We start from the raw sequence: 22191 nt of genomic DNA, 5'->3' as shown, positions 1-22191 counted from the left end.
TTTTTTAGGGGCCCAGTGGGCTGGATAGAATGCCCTGGTGGGCCAGATCTGGCCCGCGGGCTGTATTTTGCCCACCTCTGGTTTAGCTGTTATTGAAAACAAATTGAAGTATTAGGTAAATGCATGTTCTTTATAATGCTCATGATAGAGGGTTTTAAAATATATTATGAAATGTTATGCTGAACTCTTTGCAGGAATATGTTACAAATATATAATTAAAAAAAATTTGGTATCTTATGTTGAATTACATAAAACATTGAGTTCAGTGCTTCAAAGCCACAGTGTTTACTGTCCCACTGTCTTTAACAAGCACTCCTGGAATGGAAATTCTGAAGCACTGGACCCTTTGTATGCATTAACCTTCTACCATATCAAAAATGTTAAATAGAATATTAAGTTATATTTATTTTAAGCATGTCTGGAAAAAATAAGACTATAGGACTCTATCTTAGCCTTGAATATTAGCTTGCATCTCTTCTGTAAGATCTGATGAAATAGCTGAATACAGAACATGTCCCTTTTATTTTTATTGTTGTTCTTATCATTCAAAACAATCCAAATAGATTCCACTGGAAGTGTGTTTTTTTTCCTTAGAGGATGGGGATCTGAAATGTTTGGGAAAGTTGGTATTTCATACATTTTATATGTGGCTTCAGTGAATAATGTCTAAGCCCATATTCTTCAAAGTACACAGTGGCAAAAGACCTTTGCACATATACAGAGTAGCTTGTAGGATCAGGGTTCAAGGTCACTGATAGCTGTTATTTGACTTCCAATTGATGGTGTCAGTCCAGTTTCTTAGAGATGTATCTAACATAGAAGCATTGGCTGTTATTGTTACTCTTGCATACCGTCTCAATAAGAAAGGCCAATGATTCATAAATTCATAGATGTTAGGTTGAGAAGGGACTTCAGTAAGTCATTGAGTCTGCCCCCCTGCCCTGCTCAGGAAAGAGCACTGACTAGTGCTGTTTCAGAGGACAGTGATTCGTTTCGGTGTTTTGGATTGGTGTTCCATTTTGATTTGGCCAAATCTGTTTCACAATTTCAGCACTGATTCAGAGATTCAGGTTGGCCAGGGAGAGGCAGGCACAGCTGAGCAGCTGCAGGTTCTCCTGTGGCTCCTCTAGCTGTGCTTGCCTCTTCCCTGGCAGGGGGAGCTGCAGGAGAAGCCCCCATGGCTGCCCTGCCCAGCCCCATTCCCCACCTGGCCCCAGCTTCCAGCATGTAAAAAAAAAAAAGACCCACATTCACTGGCTGCAGCAGCAGCAATTGGGGCCTCTGGGTGCTCATGGCAGACCCCCCACCCATGCAGTGGGGGGCAGTGAAGATCATCTCTCCCCATGCCTGGCATCCGCGCAGCAGCTGTTGTACTGTGCAGATACAGTGCGGCTTAGCAGGGTGCTGTGCACTGTCTGGGAGCTGGGGCCACTGAATGGTGCTGGACTCTGGCTGACAGGTGGAGCTGCCCCAGCTCCCAAAGAGTGTGTGGTGCCCTGCCAAGCTTCGCTGTGACAGCTGTAGCATGGGTGCCAGGCGGGGGGGCCATCCCCATTGTCCCCCACTGTCCTGCACTGTGTGGGGAGCTCTGCCACAAGCCCTCAGAGGGTCTGATCCACCACTACTGCATTCTGTGCTTTTTTATTTTTCTCTCTTTTTTTTTTTTTTTTTTTTAAGTGCTGGGAGGCTGGCGTCAGCTGGGGGATGGGGCCAGGCAGGGCAGCCATTGGGACTTCTCCCACAGCTCCTCAGGCTGTGCCTGCCTTTGCCTTGGTGGGGGGAGCCATGGGAGAAGCCCCCATGGATGCTCTGCCTGGCTTCAGCCTCCTGGCACTTTAAAAGGAGGGCTGTGGGGCTCTATTCCTGGGGGAGGGGGGGCTCCCAAATATTCCGAAACATCTGAAACATTTCAGAAATTTTTTGGATGGTTTAGTGTCATTTCATAGATGTTTCAGAGCCTTCTGTTTTGTTTTGGATTCAGTGTTTCAGGCACCAAAATGGGCTGAAACACCTCGAGAATGAAATGGCTGCTGAAATTCACACAGTCCTAGTACTAAATTATACCCATATTTCTGGAAGTGATTCTTCCAGGACAATTTTGCAATGCTTGGTGAAAAAGACTACCAAAGTATGAAGCATTCTTCATAGTGGGTGTGTGTCAATTCTATTAGATTTACTGGGTACATCTACACAAGATGCTTAATGCGCAGAAGATTAATTCTACTGTGCATTAGTGTGACTGGCAAAAACTGTGCTAATGCACAATAGACTTAGTCTAATGCGTATTAACATCATAAAAAAGCATTCATCTGCACTAATGTGCATTAGCACTGATTACAGTGCATTACTCACTGTGTAGTAATTTCCTGTGCAGTAAGCCAGCCCTGGGAAGATGTTCAGCCTGGCAGGCATCTCCAGGGGGGGCAGGCTCAGCCTGGCCAGGGTTACTGTCCTGAGAGCCTGTGGTGAGTGCACCATGGATGCTCCCTGCCCACCTACCCCGCAGCTGCAGACAAGGCACCATGCCTGCAAAGCACTTGCGGACCATGTCCTCTGCCACCCCACTACAATAGGGTGTCTAGGCAGCTGCCCATAAACCCCAGGCCCCAGTGCACCCTCAAGACCACATGCATTTTGGACAGTTTCCAGTCAACATTCTTTATTTCCCTCTACCATAGCACACCCCCTCCCAACCTTCCTCTGCAGCAAGAGCCCCCACCTTGAACTCCAACACCCACCATGAATAAAACACCCTCTTCCCCGTGCAACTATTTATAAGAGTGTGATTGGTGCAATGTTGGGGGGAATGGTGTGCTGGAGGTGCCTATGGCATAGAGCCTGGGAAGAGGCACCTGGCACCCCAGCCTCTGGCAGCACCACTGAAGGTGCAGACACTGCAGCAAGGCCAGCGTCCCAGGGTTTTGGCCAGGGGTGGCGGCAGGCACTGTCCAGCCATTGGGGAACATCTCTCACTGAGAGGCCACATGGCAGGCAGGTGAGTGGTGGGCAGCGGCCCAGGTGGGCGGCCTGGCAACTAGGGAACCCAGCTTGGGAGCAGGTTGCTCCAGGCGCTGCTGGACCTCCTTCCAGGCCCACTGTGGGGCTTGGTATAGGGCTGCAGGTGGCTTCCAGGCAGCAGGTTGAGCTGGGGCTGGAGGCAGGGCTGGCGGCTTGGCGGTGGGGGGCTGCCAGGTGGGGGCTGGACAGTGGGCAGCATGAAGGTGATCACCAGGGCCAGGATGGTATCTAGTGCCTGGTGGTCCTCTTCCATGGCCTTCACTGCCTAGGCCACCACAGCAGCCTGCTTCTCCTGCACCTCTCTTTATTTTAAGAAATTAAAATTACTTTTGAAATGCAACATTCCTTCTTAGGCTTCACCACAGAGTGATGTTTACAGTTTAGTTATAATCTCTGGAAATAGGGTTTTATACTGTAAACCAGAAGCAGGCAAAATATGGTCCGTGGGCTGGATCTGGTCCACCAGGCCATTCTGTCTGTCCTGTGGGGTCCCTAAAAAAATTAGAAAATTAATTATTATCTGCACGTTGCTGCCTGTCAAAGATGACAAGGTGCCAGCAGCAGCAGGACCCAAGAGAAGCTGGCGGCAGGACCCAGCAGCTGAGCAGCAAGGGCCCCTGGGCTATGCCCCGCCCCCAGCCTCCAGTCCCCCACCACCCTCATCTGCAGCTTCTGGCCTGATGTCTCTTTGGCTATTTCCTGCCCTCCCCCTGTCCTAGTGGAGAGTCAAATAAGATCAGATGGAGGAAGGGGGAAAACTGCTGCAATCAGCCTATACAGCTGGGAACTGCATGGTGCTGGCTGGGGCAGGCTGGAGCTAGAGTGGCTGTGTGGGCATGTGGGAAGTGGTGGCAGCAGGTGGAAGCAGCAGCGGGTGGGGTGAGTGGCAGGAAGTCGTGGGCAAGGGAAGCAGCAGTGGGTGGGGGGTGGCAGCAGGAAGTGGTGGTGGGTGGGGGAAGCGGTGAAAGTGGCTGGGAAGCAGTGGCAGCAGTTGGGTGAGTGTGTGGGAGGTAAAGCAGGGAAATGGCGAGGGAGTGGCAGTGGCGGGTGGGAGCCTGGAACCTGTGCCGGTGCTGTGTGGGGGTAGCAGTGCAGAGCCCGGGTGCAGGGTCTGCCTGGCTGCATTGCATGAGGCTTGCACACAGTCTGCGAGAACCGCATGTGATGGAGCTGGCAGTCTGGCCCTATCTCTCTCCTCCCCCACACCCTCCCACAGGCCCCATCCCAACCACATACCCCACAGCCCTTCACATCTACCCACCATACCCCCCCACAGACATACTTCTACTGCCCAAACACAATATACAAGAGTAGGGCTCTATGATGTGATCACCTCTAGATACACTATGCAAGCGCACACAAATCAGGACAAAAATATTTTAAAACAAAATTAAAATAAGTTATAGTAGATGTTTTATTTTTTAGTGCATGATTTAGGGGGTTTTTGGTTTCAAAATACCAGCACCCTCCCTCCCAAAAGTAGTACTTCTGGGGTAAGGGGAGAGACTTCTGGTGGCAAAGGTCAGGGGTTAGAGGTGGGACTTCCAGTCCCAAGATGGTGACGAGGGGGTGGGTGGCCCATCAAGAGGCAGGGCTACCCTTGTGGCCCTTGATAGCTCATCAAAACTCGTTAAGTGGCCCTCCAACTGAAATAATTGTCTGCCTCTGGTGTAAATGCATTATAGCCTTAACTGTAATGACCTGAATAGCCTTTTCTGTTAATTATTGCAGATTTGTAAGCACGTTATGGAAATGTGCATCTCCCTTCCATTCCAACTCTTGGGCCAGATGCACTGCTTTATATTTATCTGTGAAGTGATGAATCCAGTTGTTACTTAACAAATTACTCCTTTATAAGGTGCTGTCTTAAAAACTTCTTCCCCCACAGCAGCTGCTTCTGTTGCATGTTTGTGTAAGCTGGCATATTCATTAATTAACTTGGATGCAGAGTGATCTGCTTCTGTTGATCAACTTTGAGATTATAAAGGATATGCAAAACGGAAAGCATGGTCAAATCACTGTCTGCTTTGGTGGGGAGACAGTATAGAGAATGATTTATTCCTGACCTTGTTCCTGCCCAGGCCTGCTGTAGCCTAAATTCATCTACAGACATGTATATGAATGTGTGTGGGTTTGTTAACTTTTTGTTTTTGCTTTTTGTTCGCTTTTGGGTTTTTTTTGGAAGGCAATGGGTCAATAGATTACAATACACTTAGTTTGCTAGGAAGTAGTACAATTGTATACTTCAGATTCCCAATAGAAGTAATTAATGTCTTGTGGATGCTTTCAGTGATAAACCCTGTACTTGGCAGGAGTAGCCAGATGTAGAATTTGATAGTTCTTGGGCTATGCATCATTGTTATGCCATGGACTTGAAGATGTCAAAGTGCTCTTTGGGGATTTGGTCAAATATGATATTACCATCAGTAACTACAGAGACTGACCATTCTGGTGAAGTAAGGGAAGCTGTATGCATACCAAGGTGAGATGGTAGAAGTGTGGGTATTCCTCCCTAGTGCCTTGTTCTTTGTGTTGATGGTAGAAGATGTGGATTTGTGAGCAAAGTATCGCCGGATTGACATGCCAGATCTGAGTTGTTGCAGTGCTTTTGTGCTATAGCTCATCAGGCTTTTGCTATTTTTTGGCACAACAGTAAATGGCAAAACATGTTCTTCATATTAAGGCAGTAAAATCTGGGGGCTTCAGCCAAACTCTGGCAGAAAATGGCAGAATCCTGCGCCGATTCCTGCTTTTTGTAAAGTGTCATGCTAGGTGTCTGGTGGTTGATTGAATTCTGCCACTGGAGCAGGAACAGCTGTACTGCTTCTTGTCTCCAGCTGTGCAATGGGAGGCAGCTGGCTGGAGCAGGGCCCACGGGCCAGATCTCAGTATTTGTCCCTGTTGCTCCAGGACTCATTGGCGTTTGGCTTCTCGTAGCATTGCAGAAGGAGCCGCCCGCGTTGGTCCTAGAATTTAGGAAACGGGGGTCAAACACTGGCTGGATCCAGGAGGATCCCGCTGCCAGATCTGGGTCCCTGCCCTGCGGTTATGCCAGGATCTGCTGGGGAGAGGGAGGAGCCGCCAGCCGGATGTAACATTTGGGAGGGCTGGGGCCAGAAACCAGCAGGATCTGGCAGGATCCAGCAGGTAGATCCAGCTTTTACCTTTTTCCTGCAATCTGGCCAGCAGCCTCTTGAGTGAGTAGGAGCCATGTGACTGTGGTGAGTTGGGGTGTGCGGTTGCCTCCTGCTTCAGAGCTACCTGCTCCGAATACTAAGCAGCGCGGGCGGCGGAGCGCGCGGGCTGGGACGCGCCGGGCGCTGCGGAGGAAGGCTGCGCTCGCGGCATGGAGATCAAAGACCAAGGGGCGCAGATGGAGCCGCTGCTGCCCACGGTAAGATGCTGCGGCACTGCCCGGCGAGGGGAGATGCTCGGGGTGGCCGAGGGGCTCCCCCCAGTATGGATGGATGTCTCCCGGCGGGGAAATGACGGCGGATGCGGGAGGAACCGCGGCCGGAGCAGCCGCAGCCGCAGCCTCTGCTCCCGCTCCCGCTCCCGCTCCGGGGAGGGGGCGCCGGGCCTGGTCTGGCCGCTGCTGCGCGCGGGGCCCCGGCGCACACGCGCCCCCGCCCCGCGGGGCAGCTGCGGGATGGCCCCCGCGAGCCGGCGCGCGGGGCGGGGGAGAGGGCGGCGTGTGCGGGGCCGCACGAGCCAGGCCGCGGGGTTGCCCCGTTGCCCGCAGGGGGCAGCGTGCGGGGGCCCGCCTCCGCCGCCTGCCGCCCCCGCAGCGCCTCTGGCGGCCCCGGTAGCCCGGGGGGTCTGCGGGCAGATCCCTCACCGCGCCGCGCGGGGCCGGCTGCTCCCCCGCGCCCGTCTGCTAACAGTGTCCGCCTCTGACCACGCGGCAGGTGGCTCCATGGCACGGTGGCATCTTTCTCATTTTTTCCAACGGGAGCCAGGTTTTTTTTCCGGTATCACGCGTGGATGACAAGTCCCATAGGGTTCCTGATGGTTTGAGAAAAAAATCCTTCCTCGTCATTCCTGATGTTTCAGACTCCGGGGTAGAAAATGTCTCTCTTTCTTTCTTTCATCTCTCTCTCTCTGTGTCACACCGGTTGCACAAAGTCTGTCCCTTGGGTTGAGGCTGTGCTTTCTGCTTTCACACTTCTAGTTCCTGCTCCCCGATGTAGTGCCTGGCGAGAGTCTGGTTTAGTTCTGTCCACTTCCCGGTTGAGCAGTGTCTGATACTTCTGTGCAAGGATCATAACAGCCTATCTAGCTTGTTGCCATTTTTGATTTGTTCTTCCACTGACTCTCATATCCGTAGCTGAGAGGCTGGCTTAGCATGTTAAATATGTTTTGGGTTTGGTTGGAAGGTGGCTGTTCTGGTTGTTAAGGGTTCTGCTTTTGAGTTTCAGGAGAGACTATATAGGTATGCATGGGGTTATGTTTGGCTTTAATTTTTGATCTTCTAGTGCTCTGCAGTGGAGGAAGCATTTGCTTCTTTGGTTGACATGATACTGCAGGATGAGTATTGTTTCCTGTGTGGTGTTTAGGAGGAGGAAATAGCCCAATTCTCCTTTGCATTGCAGTCATGGTTGCTGGATTTCCTTCCCTCATGTAGTATTGATTTGCAGAACTGCAGATGCCATTTTTGTGGGGAGGAAGAGTGATTCCTCTCAGAACAATCGCTTATTAAAGTAGTTTTGTCTTGGTATAAAAGAAGGGATTAGATTATCTTGTCAAATAGTTTGAGCTACCATTACATTGGGTAGAGAGCTCTATCCATCTCGTGTTGTCTTCTACTGCACACACTGTTACTTCATTTCTCTCTCTCTGGGAGGGCCTCTGCACCCAAGGAGGCTGCATTGTTTTGGTGCTGCAGCAATGATGCCAAAGGTGCTGCTTTTTCTCTGCAGCTGTTCCCCTCTGAGTAGCATGGGCCATGCAAGTGTTTTTACAATTGCTCTTCTGGGTTGATGACATAGAGCCAGGTACACACCGATGTAAAATTGGTACTTAATTCTTGGGGAGGCTCTGGGAAATTCTAAGGAGCAGGGATTAGTGGTGATACCTGCACCTCTGTACCTCAGAGTGAAGTGGCAGTCATTTTAGAATGAGGCTTCTGGTGCACACTCATGTTAGGCTCAGATCAGATCCCATCATGCCATTACAACTGCACCTCCTGCCAGATGCAATGTGGGAATTGGGGAACAGATCCTATCATGTTATTACTTCTTGCCAGTGCAGGGGGATCCTCGGCTCCTCCTGCATTGACAAGTTGAAATCCAAGTGTCTGAATATGGGCTGAGAACTGCATTTGGGTGCCCATTGAAGACCCAGGGTTATCTGGGGACTGGGGCTAATAATCAGCTGATTGTTGGCCCCAAACTCGGACGGTCCCAGGTCCAGTTCATCTGGAGCTGTCAGAGTAGACAATCAGCTGATTGTTGACCCTGACTTGGACAGCCCTGGATTCAAGGCCCAAGGCTGTCAGGGCTGGGGCTGACAACCAGCACATTGCCAAACCCCTGCACTGGGTGGGGCAAAGCCTGCAGCTTCCCTTGCTGGGGACTTTAAACCTTGCACTGAGCTGCCCAGTGGAGGATTTAAGTCTCTTCATCTTCTCTGTCCTTACATTGCAGACTGGATGGGCTGATAATCAACTGATTTTAGTCTTGGGTCCCTTCCAGACCCCACTGTGTTCTGGGCCTCAGGACCGACTGATTGTTTCCTGGCCACATGTTAAATTTCAGTAGCCATACAAACCAGCCATAATAATATTTTGCATTATATGTGAAATCTTTTTACAGCTCATTCTCCAGTTGATGATGCCGTAAAGGTACGTGTAACATCCTTTCTATTTATGTTGTGATTAACATGTTAATCTTAAGAACATAACATAAGAACACGAGAACTGCCATTTACTAGGTCACATCATAGGTCCATCTTGTCCTGTATCCTGTGTCACTATCCTTGCATCCCACCCTGGTACCAAGTGGTGGGACGGACACCCTAGGTGAGGACAGGAGCAAGGGACACAAGCTACCAGGGAACTCAGTTGGTAGTTCCTACATATAGCTGTCACTACAGGCATGTGTCTGGTGTGCTTCACAGACACCCTCCACACCTGCCTTTCTTGCCAACAGAGGGAAACCCTGGTGCACACCTCCCATGTTTGCAGCCCTTTTTCTGCCTCCTGAGGAACCTCCTTCTGAAGTTCTGACTGCATTTCTTGCACCCTTTCTTTTATGCACTTTTTGTCTGTGACCCCACCGGGTCCCACCCTGATCAACCTTCTCTTGGCTCTGGCCAAGCTGTCCATCTATTAGACCAGAAAGGAGGGTCTGGGTTGGGGGAACATAGGAGAGGGTGGCACTGTTCTCCTGTCACTCCTCTGTTCACATCTCTTGGCAGAGTTTAATTGGTTGTCATCCACAGGCTCTGTCAATTCATTCAGGGGGCAGTGGGTGTTAGGCAGTGAGCCCTTCTTGGTGTCCCTCTTTGGGTCCCTTTTTATTAACCTATAACCATTGCTTCCTTCCCTGTTTTTATTTTTTTTTTCCCAAGTAATTAGTTGCTATGCCTCCAGTGACCTCTGTGATTAAGGGGGGCTTAATTTTTCCTTGTGGGCCTAAGCGCATGCTTTTTTCATGACATGCCAAATAGGCCAGTGTCACACAGTACCAGAGTGGATGCTGAAAGGGAGAGTGAACAGGGTATGACCAGGGTTTTTCCCCTATTTCATTTCCATTTGCAGCCTCCAGCATTAGAGTCTAGGAAGTTTTGATTCGGAGGCTGGTACCCCTAACTCCCATGTTCACTAGCTAGTGATGCACCTTTCCTCCAAGGATTGTCCAATGCCTTTCTGAATCTGGTTAAACTGTCAGCTTCAGTAACTTTTTGTGGCAATGAGTTCCCTAATTACACAGTGTGAAAAAGAACTTTCTTTTGTTAGTGTCAAACTTGCTACCTCCTAGTTTCATTTTATGATCTCCAGTTCTTGTAGTGTGAGGAAATTATAACTAATGAATCTCTATTTACTTTCTCTTCACCATTTAGTAGTTTGTAAACCCTTATCAAGTTGCCCCCTCAAGCATCTCTTTTCTAACCTGAATAAGCCTAGACTCTTCTCTCCTCGTATGGAAGCCACTGATCAGACTTGTTGCCCTTCTCTGTTTTCCTTAGTTCTTCTATACCCTTTTTGAAGTGTGTGACCAAAATTGGGCACTGTATTTGAGGTGCGGCTGCACCAAGGATTTATAAAGAGGCACCATTATACTTGTTAGGAATTACTACAAAGAGAATTGTAAATAACATGTTGTTGGCCTTGTTAATGGTAGCTAAGCACTGAGCTGAGACTTCTATCAAACTGTCCACAATGACTCCCAGGTTTCTTTCCTATGTGGTAATGTAGATTCCATCATAGTATAGGTATAGTTTGGATTGTTTTTTTCCACCACTTTACATTTATCTATATTGAGTTTCACCTGCCATTTGGTTGCCCATTCACTCAATCATGCAAGATCCTTCTGTAGTTCCTCACAGTCTGCTTTGGTCTCTAGCACTTTGAACACTTTTGTGTCATCCGCAAATATGGCCATGTCACCAGTCACCCCCTTTTCCAGATCATTTATGAATATATTAAACAACACCAGTCCCAGCCCAGATCTCTCAGGGAACCTTCTTTCCATCCCCAAATTGACCATTTATACTTGCTCTTTGTTTCTATGCTGAAAAGAATTTATAATCCACAAGTGGACCTTCTCTGTAATCTCATGATTGCTTGCTTCATTAAGAGCCTGTGGTGGGGGTGCCATCACAAATCAAAGTTTACCTCTGCTGCCAGAGCAGCGAGAAAAGTGGCTGCTGCCGAAGATCAAGGATGCGGTGGCGGAGATGCTGCCATAAGAGGACATGCCACGCCAGAGCTGGAGAGGGGAAAACGTCAGCTGCAGAATGCCACTGGGGATCAGGCGTGTGCCCCAGAACCGGTGTGGCCTCATTTTGTAGCTGCATGCCGACGCCAGTTCATCAGCTGGCCCTCAGAAAGTAGGATAAAAGCCCCACCAACCCACATTCAGGGAGGACCAGAAATGAGGCCTCTTGAGTGCCTGGAGAAGCATGAAACTGATGAATGCACTGGCAGGGATGAGTGGTGGCAACCCCGAGAAGCGGGATGCCTTGCTAAGGCTGGCTCAGAGGACTAGGATACTTGCTTCTCTCCAGACTGGATCCTGGATGACGCTGGCAAAGACTGGGGTGGCGGTGAACCCAGGGGTGGATATACAGTTAGTGGGGCCCTGTGATCCAAGCAGGGTGCAAGCCCCACCTCATGCGGCATGGCACATCTGCAGGCGAATTAGTGTGGCATACTGGCCGCGCGGGAGGGGCAGTGGCTAGAATTTTCGGCCAGAATGGCTGAAGATGCCCACAACCTGCTGGGCAGGAGGGAGGACCACAAACCAAAGGCAGGAGGTTCTCCGGTGGCGGCAGCAGTGTTGGGGACCCCATGCCGTCACAATGGTTTGTTTCATGGTAAATCTGCCACTGGGTGAACCTACAGAGAGGACAAAAGAAGGAAGGGTATGAAAGCTGTGAGTATCCCTTGGAGAGGAGAGAGAGTGCCCTGAGGGAAGATACCTCAGGGTAAGCACCATAATGAATCAGGCCAATGTGAGGCCTACCAAAAGGATGATACGCAATCCGAACCGGGATGAAGATTAGATATGGGTCAAAGGCCCAGATGTGGCAGATTGACTTGGCTTTAGCCTCGGCCAAGGACTAACATCACTGGTTGGCACAAAGCGGGGTGTAGGGGAGGCAGAGCTCCGAGATGATGACTTAAGCGAGAGAAGGAAGAGGCAACCAGGAGAAGCTGGATTAGAGAACTCTCTCCCAGCAATAATTCAACATCAAAGACATGGCAGGTGAGAACCCCTGGGGACTGTTTTTGGAAATCTCACTGGAGGGCAAGCCGTTGACCTGAAAGGAGACAGCTGTGTCCGAATGACTCAAAAAAGTAAAGCATTCAAATGAATGTCATGGGTGATTACAGAGCCCTTGATGGGGGTCATGGTCAAAGGCTTTTTGGAAATCCAGATAGACTATTTTAGCTGGATCACCCTGATCATGCTTGCTTACTCCCAAATAAATATATTTTTGTTGCCAAACTCCATTTGAATTCAGTTTGGTTTAGCTGGTGTGAAGAAATTACTCCGTCCACAAGAATACAGGTAGGGTTTGTCATTGGCTCTTGTACATAATGAAGATAAAATTACCAGCCTCTTGAGCAGCATCTATTAATGAAATAATGGCTTGGCATATGTCATGCGAGGAAATAAATTGTTAGTCATAATAAGAAAATGGCAAATGTCAGATACATTAGGTTAAAGCCTTTGCAATAGTGGAGCGTATCAGCAAAATCCCACATATTGTACAGCTACCAGAAGTGGAGTCTACTTTACTTGTCACAATAGACCTAGCTGGTCATTAATATGTTATGCAAGCACATGTTCAAACGAGACTGTAGTTTGTAAAAGGTGATCAAACGATCTGTTACCTGACTTTTTGAGCAGTAACAGGAAAATAGATTTCCCTCTGCACCTCTTCCTTATTAGTCTCTTCCTTTAATTCCTTTTGGAAGAAGTTCCTCACTAGTTACAAACTTCTGTTTGCAACTGGACTGCCAGTTCTCAAACTCTTCTACAACCTGTGTGTGCATGTCAAAATATTTAGGAATCTGTGAAGATAAGTTGTCTTCAAAGGCAATACTGAGAAATGGGATTAAATTTAAAAAGAGTTCCTTTGTGAGAATTCATCTTAAAAAGCTGCTGTTGTAGAAAGTACAAATTAAGCATTGCTTCTTTTAACATTCAGTAATCTCATAAGCGCAGACAGACCTGTATGCTTTCTGTTTCTTCAGTTACTATTTTACTTAGCAGTCATCACTACTTTCCAGTTTTAGTGCAAATGAACATTTAAAGTGATTTGAAACAGGTGGATAATTGAAAGATTAATGTGAAGTCATCCTGTGTGCACAAAAATAGGGCAGTTTAGAGCGTCTTTCTGAAGTTCTTGGATTGATTTCCCATTAGACTCACATATTGTTGTTTTGCTTATTTTAATGGAACCCCTGCATGTACATTATTGTGGGAATGGTTACCAAAACCACATTATTTAGAATCATTGCCTATATTTCAGTAGTGATAATGATGAACATTTTCATGTTTTTAAATAGGTATTGTGTGGCTCTAAACAGGATTTCTGTGTCTACAAGAGCATCTGTAGATACAACACTGATACTTTTTTAACTACCATTATGCATGGTTGCTTTTCTTCTGTCCCCTAATGGCAGTGGTGACAGAAACACCACTCTAATTTTAGATTAATTGTCTTCTTTCTTGCTTTCTTTGTTATTTTTTGTCTCTCTTTCCCTCTATTTTAGAAGGGAAATTTTCAGCTTTCACTCTTCTCTGTACCCTTGAGTGTGAGTGCACGTGTATTTTCCTTCACCTTAAACTTTGTATAAACCCTATGACCTAATTAGGTGAATGGGGACAGACTATGCCCCTAGCCCTAAAGGCTAAGCTGTTTATTTTATTTGGTCAGATTTTTTGTATATTAGAGTATGTGCGGGGTTTAGTTTGGATGTTTTCCCCAAGCTCTAAAGAGAAAAGTTCTATTTTCTTTTTTCTTTTTTTAAGACAGTAAATTAGTCCTTAACATAACTTAGCAAAATATGTTTATATCATTAATGTAATACTTTGCTTCTCTCAGGCTGAAAGATGGTTATTATGAAATTGCAGAAGGTCAAAAACAATTTGTTTCCATTCTGGCAGAAGATCAGTCAGGCTAATGCCCACAGTGAGTTTTACTGAAGTTTATGGGCCTCTGCTGCTGTCTCTGGCTGACTTGGAGGTCTGGGAGGTGGGCTCAGAGACATTTCTGCCCCATGGTACCTGGAGGGTTGTGGACAGTGCCTGTACAGTGAGCTGGGCTTGGCTGGGGACAGCAGTGGCAGTGTGTGCAGGTTCCTCCTTCCAGTGCCTGCTGCCTGCCTGCCTCTCCTCTCCTGCATGTATTCCCCACTGGCTGGGAGCAGGCACTGGAAGGAAGAACCTGTGTGCTGCTGGCTGAGCTCACTTCCCCACACAGCTGCTTCCAGCAGTGCAAGGCAGGAGTGGTTTTGGGGTTCCCCCATGCTTCTGTCAGCTGAGGACAGTGGTAGTGGTGCACAGATTTTGCAATCCAGCACCTGTTCCCAGCCAGCAGGGGACACCTGCAGGGGAGGGGCAGGCAGGGAGCAAGCACTGATAGGAGGAACTTGCAGACCACTGTGGCTGTTCCCTGCTGAGCCTGGTGTCCTGGATAGCTCCAGTTTGTAGCTTCATCAGGGCAGGAGCAGCTCTGGGGCTCCCCTATACCCAGATCAGCTAGGGACAGTGGTGAAAGTGAGGGATCATCTGTCTCGCTGCACCCTCTGTAGATCTGCCTCTGGCAGCTGCTGTTAGGATATGTTTGGGTAGATTCACTTTTGAGATCAGGAGCTGTGGAATTCAAAACAGCCAAATATGAATCTGTTTTAAAACTAGCAAAAGCAATGGACAGTCTTGTATGGTGATTCTAATATATGTATACACATGATTGTATATCCAGGACTCCTTGCCATTGCTATACAGTATACAATGTTACTTAACAGTGATTTTTTTTTTTTTCCCCTAGAGAAAAGGGGGAGGGAGAACTTCATTGTGATTGGTTTTTAAAAACAGTTGTAGGTAGTGAATGTGGAAAGCTATTGTTTGTAAGGGGCCGCATTTTGTCACTCTTACAAACATTGAGTAGAAGTTAGGTTGTACAGTAAATGTGTTGCTTAGTTATTTCATAGACATTAGGGCTGGAAGGGACCTTGGAAGATCTTTGAGTCCAGCCCCCTGCCCCAGGGGCAGGAAGTCAGCAGGGGCCATAGGATCCCAGCAAGATAAACATCCACATTTTTCTTGAAGGCGTTCAAAGTAGATGCTTGAACCACATTGCTTTACTAGCTGCAGCATCACGTTGATGGCTCATGTTCATTTTGTGGTCAGTCATGACCCCCAAGTCCCTTTTGTCCGTACTGCTAGCCAGTGTAGCACTGCTGAGCCTATAAGCATGCTGTGTGGTTTTTTTTTTTTTTTTCTTCCCAAGATGGAGAACCTTGCATTTTTTGGTGTTAAAGGCCATCAGGTTCTCATCCGCCCATTTCCTGAGCCTGTCAGGGTCAGCCTGGATCACCCTCCTGTCATCAGGTGTGGATGCTTTACCCCAAAGTTTGGTGTCATCGGTGAACTTGCCCAGTCCGCTTCTGACTCCAATGTCTACGTCATTAATGAAGATGTTGAATAATATAAGCCCAAGGACAGAGCCTTGAGGGACCCCACTGGTCACAGCACACCATGATGATTGACTTCCATCAACCAATACCCTCTGGGCCTGACTACAGAGCCAATTGCCCAGCCAGTGGATCATGGTGGATCTGAGGCCACAGTTGGCCAGTTTTGCTAAGAGGTGATCATGGGATGCCAGGTCGAAGACTTTTTTTGAAATCAAGATATATGACATCAATCTCTTTTCCCTTGTCCAGGTGATAGGTCACCTGGTTGTAAAAGGAAATAAGGTTGGTTGAGCAAGACCTACCTGCAACAAAACTGTTCTGACTATCCCTCAAGATGTTGCCATTGACCAGTCTGTTAAGAATTGTCTCTTTGATAATCTTTTCTAAGACCTTCCCTGGAGTAGAGGGCAGGCTGATGGGCCTGTAGTTAGCTGGATCCACTTTTCTCCCTTTCTTGAAGATAGGCACCATATTGGCCTTTTTCCAATCTTCGGGCACTTTACCAGAGTGCCAAAGAGTTCTCAAAGATCTGTGCCAGGGGCTGAGCTATGATGCTTGCCAGCTCTTTGAGTACCCTTGGGTGTAAACCGTCAGGGCCGGCTGACTTAAGGTATTCAGCCTCTCAAGGTGTTCCTTCACAAGGTTGGCATTGGAGGGTAAGGAAACTCCCTCACCCAGGTCTTTCCGCTCCATAATGGGAAGGGGCATCCCTTGGGATTTGTGAAAGACTGATGCAAAGTACCCATTTAGCAAGTTGGCTTTTTCCTGGGCGTCCGTTGTCAATTGTCCTATCTGGTTTAGCAGCATCCAGTGTTACCTTTGCTTTTCCTCTGGCTCCCTACATATCTAAAAAAGGACTTTTATTGTTCTTGATACTTGTAGCTAGTTGGAGTTCTGTTTTGGCCTTGGCTTTCCTGGTTTGCTCCCTGTAAGTCCAGACCAGTGCAGAATATTCCTCCTTGGAGGTGGATCCAGTCCTCCATCCTTTATAGGCCTTTCTTTTGTTATGAATAAGGGTAGCAGAATTTGACCTAACAAGTTTTATAATACTACTAATGAATTAATCATTCCCTTGACCAGGATTTAGGGTTATGATAACAGTCAAAGCAAGTTTGTGAAGACAAAATTATAGCATCAGTGAAAAAAAATATTGTGTTTTTCAAAAGAAGTGCAATATTATAGAGGAAAAAAAAGATATTGGTGGAACTAAGTTAAAGGTGGAATTCTATTGTTGATATGACTGTTTACTCTTTTGCTATTACTATATGGTCCCATATGAAAGGACAAGTAATTCTTCTCAGAAAGTATGGGAGCTCAGTGTATCTTTTTAAGCACTGGATTAGCAATCAAAATAATACAGACACTAGTTTATAAATTCACATTTTCTAATATCAGGATTAGAATATATATATTTCTGAATTCTGTATTATATAAAAATTATCTCTGTTTAAGAATGATTTGCAACACAGGAGGATACATTCCAGAAAAGGGAAAAACCCCAATACCAATATAAATAAGATGCAGACTGTGCAAAACTTGATCACTTTTTAATATATTTTTATCAGTTTTTTAACGCTTCCCATATTTCATAATAACTGCATGCATTCCTGCTCAAACTCCCTCTTGCTATAATTTTGCCTTCTCTTTTTAATTCTCCCTTCGGAAAAATTATAGAATCTAAGCTGAATTGGACCGTTTCCATATAAGCACTCTGTGATGTCACAAATGGAGAATTGTTAGGACTTCCCATAGTGAAGATACAAGCTACTGAGGGAGAAGACTTAGCCAAATATAAGTGCCTCCAATGATTAACAAAGAGTGGGTACGAAAGATTGAAAAATATTATTTTCCTTATTTCACAATGGGCAAGACTAAAAACTCCATTTAAAAAATGACATGATTACTATTCTATCAAACACAATTAAGTAAAAGGTTTCATGTGTTCCTGACTAATATTGTTTCATTCTATTTTTTTCATTGTTCTTCCTCTGAAGAATTCAGAACGTAACTTATGAAAATACTAAACAGGCTGGTACAAAGAAGAGACTTAAAATCAACCTTTGTCTTGGAAGGCTGTTCTCTTGTATAAGCTGTAGTTTAGAGCAAGATGGAGATGAGAGGAGGCAAAGGGAGTTGATGGGAAAGAAGGCAATGAGAAAGTGGGGTTGAGAGCTGAAATGAAGATAGAGTTTAAATGGGAAGAATTATGCAAACCAGAGAAAAGCGTTGTTCTTTGAGTGTAGTTTTGAAAGAAAGAGAGCCACTGAGGAATTATTTAAGGAAGAGCAAATGGGTTTAGACAAGTGGAATAGTAAGATAATGGGTAGCTGAATTGTGAAGAAATTGTAAAGTCTACATGGACAAGTTGAGAAGTCAGAAGCCACAATATTGACAATGTTCCCTAGTGGATAAAACCCTGCATGGGGACTTAGGAGACAGTGATTGTAGGAAAAGTCACTTTATCTTCAAGAGCAAATTGGATGCTTATCTTGCTGAGATCCTATGACCCCAGCTGACTTCCTGCCCCTTGGGCGGGGGGCTGGACACAATGATCTTCTGAGGTCCCTTCGAGCCCATGTGTCTATGAAATCTTTCTGTGCCTTGGCTTTCTATTTGTACAATGGGGGCAACATTTACAAAATGCTTTGAGATCTACTGATGCAAAGTATCTTATGAGACTTAGGTAGTCATAGTTTCATAGTTTCTAGGGTCGGAAGGGACCTGAACAGATCATCTAGTCCGAACCCCTACCATGGCAGGAAAGAGTACTGGGGTCAAATGACCCCAGCAAGGTGTTCATCCAGCCTCCTCTTAAACACCCCCAGGGTAGGAGCCTGCACCACTTCTCTTGGAAGTTGGTTCCAGATCCTAGCCGCCCTGACCGTGAAGTAGCGCCTCCTGATATCTAACCTAAACCTACCCTCTGCCAGCTTGTGACTGTTATTCCTGGTCACTCCTGCCAGTGCTTGGGGGAACAGTGACTCCCCCAGTGCCTGCTGATCCCCCCTGACTAGTTTATAACAGGCCACAAGATCCCCCCGCAGCCTTCCCTTTTGGAGGCTGAACAGGTTCAGGTCCCGTAGCCTCTCCTCATAGGGCCTGCCCTGCTGTCCCCTGATCATGCGAGTGGCCCTCCTCTGGACCCTCTCCATGCTGTCCACATCCCTCTTGAAGTGCAGCGCCCAGAACTGGATGCAGTACTCCAGCTGCAGCCTGACCAGTGCTGCATAGAGGGGGAGGATCACCTCCTTGGACCTGCTCGAGATGCATCTGTGGATGCATGACAAGGTACGGTTGGCCTTCCGGATGACTGCATCCCCACACTGCCGGCCCATGTTCATCTTGGAGTCAATGATGACTCCAAGATCCTTTTCTGCCTCCGTGCTGACAAGAGGGGAGTTCCCTAACCTGTAGGTATGGTGCCGGTTGTTCTTCCCCAGGTGCATCACCTTGCACTTGTCTGTCTTGAATCCCATCCTATTCTCATCCACCCACCCTTGTAACCTGTCTAGGTCTGATTGTAGCCTGTTGCTTCCTTCCAGTGTGCCCACATCCCCCCACATCTTAGTGTCATCAGCAAATTTGAACAGGGTGCTTTTTACCCCCTCCTCCAAATCACTGTTGAAGATGTTGAACAGTGCGGGCCCGAGGACCGAGCCCTGCGGGACCCCACTGCCCCCGTCCTTCCAGGTTGAGAAGGACCCATCCACTACCACCCTATGGGTGCGGCCTTCCAGCCAGTTGGCGACCCATTTGACTGTGTGGGTGTCTGTGCCACAGCCCCCCAGTTTCTTAATGAGAATGGGGTGAGAGACAGTGTCAAAAGCCTTCTGGATGTCCAGGAAGACTATATCCACTGCTACTCCTGCGTCTGATGATCTGATTGTAAAAGGCCACCAGGTTGGTCTGACAGGACCTGCTACTGATGAACCCGTGCTGGTTGCCCCTAAGAATTCAGTCCCCTGCTGGCCCTTCTTGGATGTGTGCCAGAATAATTTTCTCAAACAGCTTGCCTAGGATCGAGGTAAGACTAACTGGCCTATAGTTTCCCCGGTCATCCCTCCTCCCTTTTTTGAAGATGGGGACCATGTTGGCCCTCTTCCAGTCCTCTGGTACCTCACCAGAGCACCACGAGTGCTCGTAAAGCCATGCTAGGGGACTTGCAGTGACCTGGGCCAGTTCCTTTAGAACTCTAGGGTGGAGATCATCCGGACCGGCTGACTTGAATATGTCCAGCCCCTCGAGAAGCTCCCTAACTAAATCCTTGCTAACCCTTGGCCTAGGTGTGCCTCCCCTGGGGTGCGAGGGGGGCCCAGCGGGGAGGTGGCTGTCCTGGTCCCTATTTAGGAAGATGGAGGCAAAGAAATCGTTAAACATGTTAGCTTTGTCATCTGGTGTGACGACCAAGTTTCCCAACGTGTCCTGCAAGGGCCCCACATTACCCGGGACCTTCTTTTTACTTCCTATGTATTTAAAAAAGGACTTCTTATTGTCCTTAATCTGGGAAGCTAGTCCCAGTTCCATCTCCGCCTTGGCCTTCCTAACTACCCCCTACATCCCCGAGCAACTGCAGAATAGTCCTCCCTGGAGATGACCCCTTCTTTCCATTGGGTGTAAGCCTCCTTTTTAGCAAGGAGACATTCCCGGATGCTTTTGGTGAGCCATGGAGGCTTGTGTGCTCTCCTGCTCCCCTTGATCCTCGTTGGGATTACCTTCCTTTGGGCTTGGAGGATCGTCTCCTTAAGGAGCGACCACTCACCTTGGACACTTGGCTCCCCTCCCCTCTGGGATCTCAGCGCTTCTCCAACTATCCTTCTTAGCTTGTTGAAGTTTGCCCTCTTAATATCTAGGGCCACTGCCTTACTGCTTGCCTTTGCCACCTTGCGCTGGATGGTGAATTCCAGCAGGCGATGATTGCTGTCGCCCAGGTGGTCATAGTACTACTGTAATTTTATTAATATTCCTAATACAAACAAGGGTACTGAAGTACTCAACTGTGGAGTATAGACTCTAGGAACTTTGGTATCTGTCCTTTCCTGTTAAAAATCAACAAGCACCCTCCCCTTTCCCATTTTTTAAAAATTGGACACTGAAAACAACAGCCCTAACTGAACTCTGTTACTTGCAGCCAGTTGGAAATTTTTTAATGAAATAGTTTATTGTTAGAAAATGCTGATTCATGGACATTAAATCCTTTTATGGGAAGATATCTGTTTGTCTGAAGCTTTCTTTGGGAGTTTCTGAGGGGCAGGATGGTGTTTCAAGAGGAAATAAACACATCGCCCCTGAGAAGCTATTGGAATGGTAGCCAGGGCACTTGGAATGCTTGAGGTAGGCAAAATTCCCTGTTCAACCTGCTGAGCTTTTCTGCTGGGCATTAATAATTTTTATTGTGCTGTTAAGGGACTGGCTCTATATTTTGGTTAGGGTATTTGCATGGGTCATGCAAGACCAAAGTTCAAATACCTTCATTTCAGGCAGAGAAGTGACTTGAATCTTACTTCTGCTCATCCCAAATATATGCCCTAAACACAAGACCATGGGTTGTTCTGGTTGTGATTGAAAGCAATGTTGATTTCTCCCTAACAAACTTCAAAAGGTTGCAGATTAGTTGTGATGTGGAAGAGGAAGTTTTTTGAAATCTCGCACTTTTGCAGGACGGGAAGGAGAAGTCTAGTCCAGCTCCTTAGTTATATCCTACATAGTAGGACTGTGTGAAACTTCAGTCCCTGATTCAGTTCGGTGGAGATTCAGCCTGATTCAGTGGCTGAATCTCTGAATTGAATCAGGAGACCCTTTAATCTCTCCGAATTGAATTGGAACCCTCCAAATCAATTCAGAGATTCGGCCATAGGTGCAGCTTTAAATGTGTTTTTTTACATACCTTGAGATACCAGGGGCTCATGAATTGTGATGCTGGGGCGGATGGAGCATCCGACAGGAGCATGGGGGGCTCCCCAGCATGCTCAGCAGTAGACCTGGAAGTAGACCAGAAGTACTTCCGGTCCACTTCTGGGAGTGTGCTGGGGGGGCCTTCTGTGACCTCCAGCCTGCTGACTGGTGTTGTCTGGGTCCTGGGGGGTGGGGGTACACACAGTAACACATTGGACCAGCAAGACCCAAGTTCATCAGCACAGTAATGGGTGAGGAGGCCACACAAGTAACACACTGGACCAGCAAGACCTGTGTCAGTTCCAACTAGGCCTGAGTGGACTGGGACTTTGTTGGTGAGCTGGGAAATAGATGCAATTGGAATTGAGTGAAAGGAATTTTGTTTTATTAGTACAACAGCTCTTCTGCTGTAATAGCTCTTTTATATATGAAAAGCAACAAATGGCTATTTAATAGGGGTGTGTGAAATGCCAGCTCCCGTGGCCAATCGCCAAGCCGGGGGTGGGGGGAGGCCCCCCAGCGTGCTCCCCGGCAGACCGGAAGTGGACTGGAAGTATTTTCAGTCCACTTCTGGATTTGCCACCAAGCATGCAGGGCCCCCGCCCCTCACACTCCTGCAGGATGCTCCATCTGCCTCAGCATCGCAGTGTTTGTGAGCTGTACCTGGTACCTTGAGCTGTCTCTCTGTCTGAATCACTGATTCTCTGAATCGGCATTGAATCTTCAGGTTCAGATTCGGCTGAATCAAATCTGGGACAGTGATCCAAAATCAACTGATCGAATTGCTGTTCCCAATTTGGGGAATCCAAATTGAATATGGTCCATTTTGCACACCCCTACTAGACAGCTCTTTTGTATATGAAAAGCAACAAATGGCTATTACAGCAGAAGAGCTGTTGTACTTATAA

General features: G+C 47.5%; 1 protein-coding gene across 1 annotated transcript in view; it reads left to right on the top strand.

Annotated features, from left to right (window-relative positions):
- The first annotated feature begins 6155 nt into the window (after positions 1-6155).
- Positions 6156-22191, top strand: part of SLC4A10 (solute carrier family 4 member 10) — a 363776-nt gene continuing 347740 nt past the window's right edge. The window contains exon 1 of the mRNA XM_090045612.1: positions 6156-6412. Coding sequence (XP_089901738.1) covers positions 6365-6412 — 48 coding nt within the window. The 5' untranslated portion in view covers positions 6156-6364. The remainder of the gene's footprint in view (positions 6413-22191) is intronic.

Source organism: Crocodylus siamensis, chromosome 4, assembly GCF_052110815.1.
Source record: "Crocodylus siamensis isolate JL-2025a chromosome 4, ASM5211081v1, whole genome shotgun sequence".
NCBI lineage: Eukaryota > Metazoa > Chordata > Crocodylia > Crocodylidae > Crocodylus > Crocodylus siamensis.
This window is presented reverse-complemented; position numbering and strand designations above follow the sequence as displayed.